The 1996-nt window shown below is 64.7% G+C and overlaps 1 protein-coding gene across 1 annotated transcript; it reads left to right on the top strand.

Annotated features, from left to right (window-relative positions):
- Positions 1 to 815: 815 nt before the first annotated feature.
- MNEG_8245 (hypothetical protein) lies at positions 816 to 1839 on the top strand (the record flags this gene model as incomplete). Its single annotated transcript, XM_014043280.1, has 3 exons — positions 816 to 893; positions 1343 to 1432; positions 1525 to 1839. The coding sequence occupies 3 exons, from the start codon at positions 816 to 818 to the stop codon at positions 1837 to 1839; spliced, it is 483 nt and encodes a 160-aa protein (XP_013898734.1).
- Positions 1840 to 1996: the final 157 nt, after the last annotated feature.

Here is a 1996-nt window from a genome sequence, read left to right as displayed (position 1 = left end):
TGTGTGTGTGTGTGTGTGTGTGTGTGTGTGTTAGGGGGGATCGTGGCTGCTGATCCAAGAAACAAGCTGACCCTCTTTGCACGCTATTCCATCCTGGCGCCTGTTCAAAGGTAGCAGCCTCCGGGCTCCTGCTCGTGTCACGGCCACCTGCAGGCCTTCCAAAGTTCCAGTGCAACAGCCCATAGCCTGCCCACAACCCGCTTCTGCTCAGGGCCCACAACACCATATCACCACAACATGTCATATCGGAATGCTTTTCGGTCTATCACGCGGCCAGCACGGCCACATCCTGCACTGAAGTGAAGAAACGGCCGCGGCAGTGACTGCAGTGACTGCTGCGCTCTTTTGGTGGGTGATTATGTGCGTGCTGCTTCAGCAGCAGGAGCGTGCTGTATCATACATGCTCATATGCACGAGTGATGATTGTTTTACCACGTGCAACTCCACAAAAACCACTTACAGTATCGCGTCGACAACAGGGTGGACGGCCCAGATCGCTGTCACTGGTGCCGCAAGACAAGCGATTTTACGTACTGGATAACATTAGTGTGCATCGGCCGCGAACTGCGGCTGGCGCCAAAGCACTTGATCTTTGACTTCGGCGATTATTTCTAATGCTCACGAGCTTGTGTTACTTTTACTTGGCACCAGAAGCTCTTGCGCGACCATAGAAGCACAGCTGTTGAGCTGCCAGGCCCGCCGTATCCACTTGCTTTGTCCTGCAGCGCGCCGGGCGCGCCGCTAGTCGCCGCTTCTGCCGCTACTGCCACCGCGCCGCGCCCTGTCGGCAGGGGCCCGCCCCCTGGCCCGCCGCCATGGCGGCGCGCTCGACGCTCGGCGACTTTGTGCTGCAACAGAAGGTCGGCAGCGGCAGCTACGGCGTCGTTTGGAAGGTGACCCGCAAGCAGGACGGCGGGTCCTACGCGCTCAAAGAAATCGACCTGCATGGCATGAGCAAGAAGGCAAGATAGAGGGGGCATGGGCCAAATCGTGCATGGGGCCACGGCATGCATGGGGCAGCCGCGCATGGCCGCATGGTGGCGCCCACGCCCGCATGGCGCTCGCATGCAGCCGCCCCCACGCAACGAGAACGGGCCGCCACGCGCGGCCGCGACGGCGCAGCATGGCAGCGGCCGCCGGTTCAGCAATAGCGCGGCTCCCAGGCAAGGGGCGGGTCCGCCACTCAAGCTCGTTTCCTTCGAGGGGCACTGCCGGCGGCCACGCAGCAGACGGCGCGGCGCGTCGCCAGCTGTAGCCCCTTTCCAACCAGGTTGGCGTGCTGGTGGGGTCGCCGGTCAACGGTCAACGGTCAAACCCTGGATCATTTGTTCAAACTCCACAGGAGCAGGAGGAGTGCATCCGAGAGACCCAGATCCTGTCGGGCTTCGACAGCGATTACATAATCAAGTACTGGGACTCGTTCCTCGAGAAGGTGCGCGGCAGCTGCCGGGGCCGCCGCCGCAGGGCTGCCCTCTGGAGGGTTGGGCCCCCGGCTCCGCCGGCGCCTGCCCCCCGTGCCCGCAGCTTGCGGGCCTCCGTGTCGCGCGGCGCCGCGCGGGGCTTTCAGCCGGGGCTCTGGGCGAGGGTGGGCCCCGCGCCGCGGAGCCCGGCTCCCTATCCCCACAGGACCACCTCTCAACCGCCCACGCCGCCGCCCCGCCGGGCCGCTGCCGCAATACTATCAACATATCGGCATTGAAAAAGGGGCGGCTCTACATAGTGATGGAGTTTGCGGGGGGCGGCAACCTCCACGAGTTCATAACGCGCTCCCAGGGGCCCCTGGCGGAGGACGTGATCTGGCGGCTGCTCATCCAGGCGCGCGGCCGCGACGCGAGCTGATACGATCTGATCTGCCAAGTGATCAGGCCTGACCCGATCCGACCCGGCCGGTCGCGCGGCGCCGAGTTTGTCCGGGATGCCTCCGGGTCCTGGATGGCGGGCGCGCGACCATCCGACAGGGCGCACCGCCCCCTCAGCCCCGCGACGCGCCCGGCCG

The sequence above is a fragment of the Monoraphidium neglectum genome (genome assembly GCF_000611645.1).
Source record: "Monoraphidium neglectum strain SAG 48.87 unplaced genomic scaffold scaffold01545, whole genome shotgun sequence".
Taxonomy (NCBI): domain Eukaryota; kingdom Viridiplantae; phylum Chlorophyta; class Chlorophyceae; order Sphaeropleales; family Selenastraceae; genus Monoraphidium; species Monoraphidium neglectum.
The sequence above is the reverse complement of the archived record's forward strand: the minus strand, read 5'-3'. Positions and strand labels throughout refer to the sequence as shown.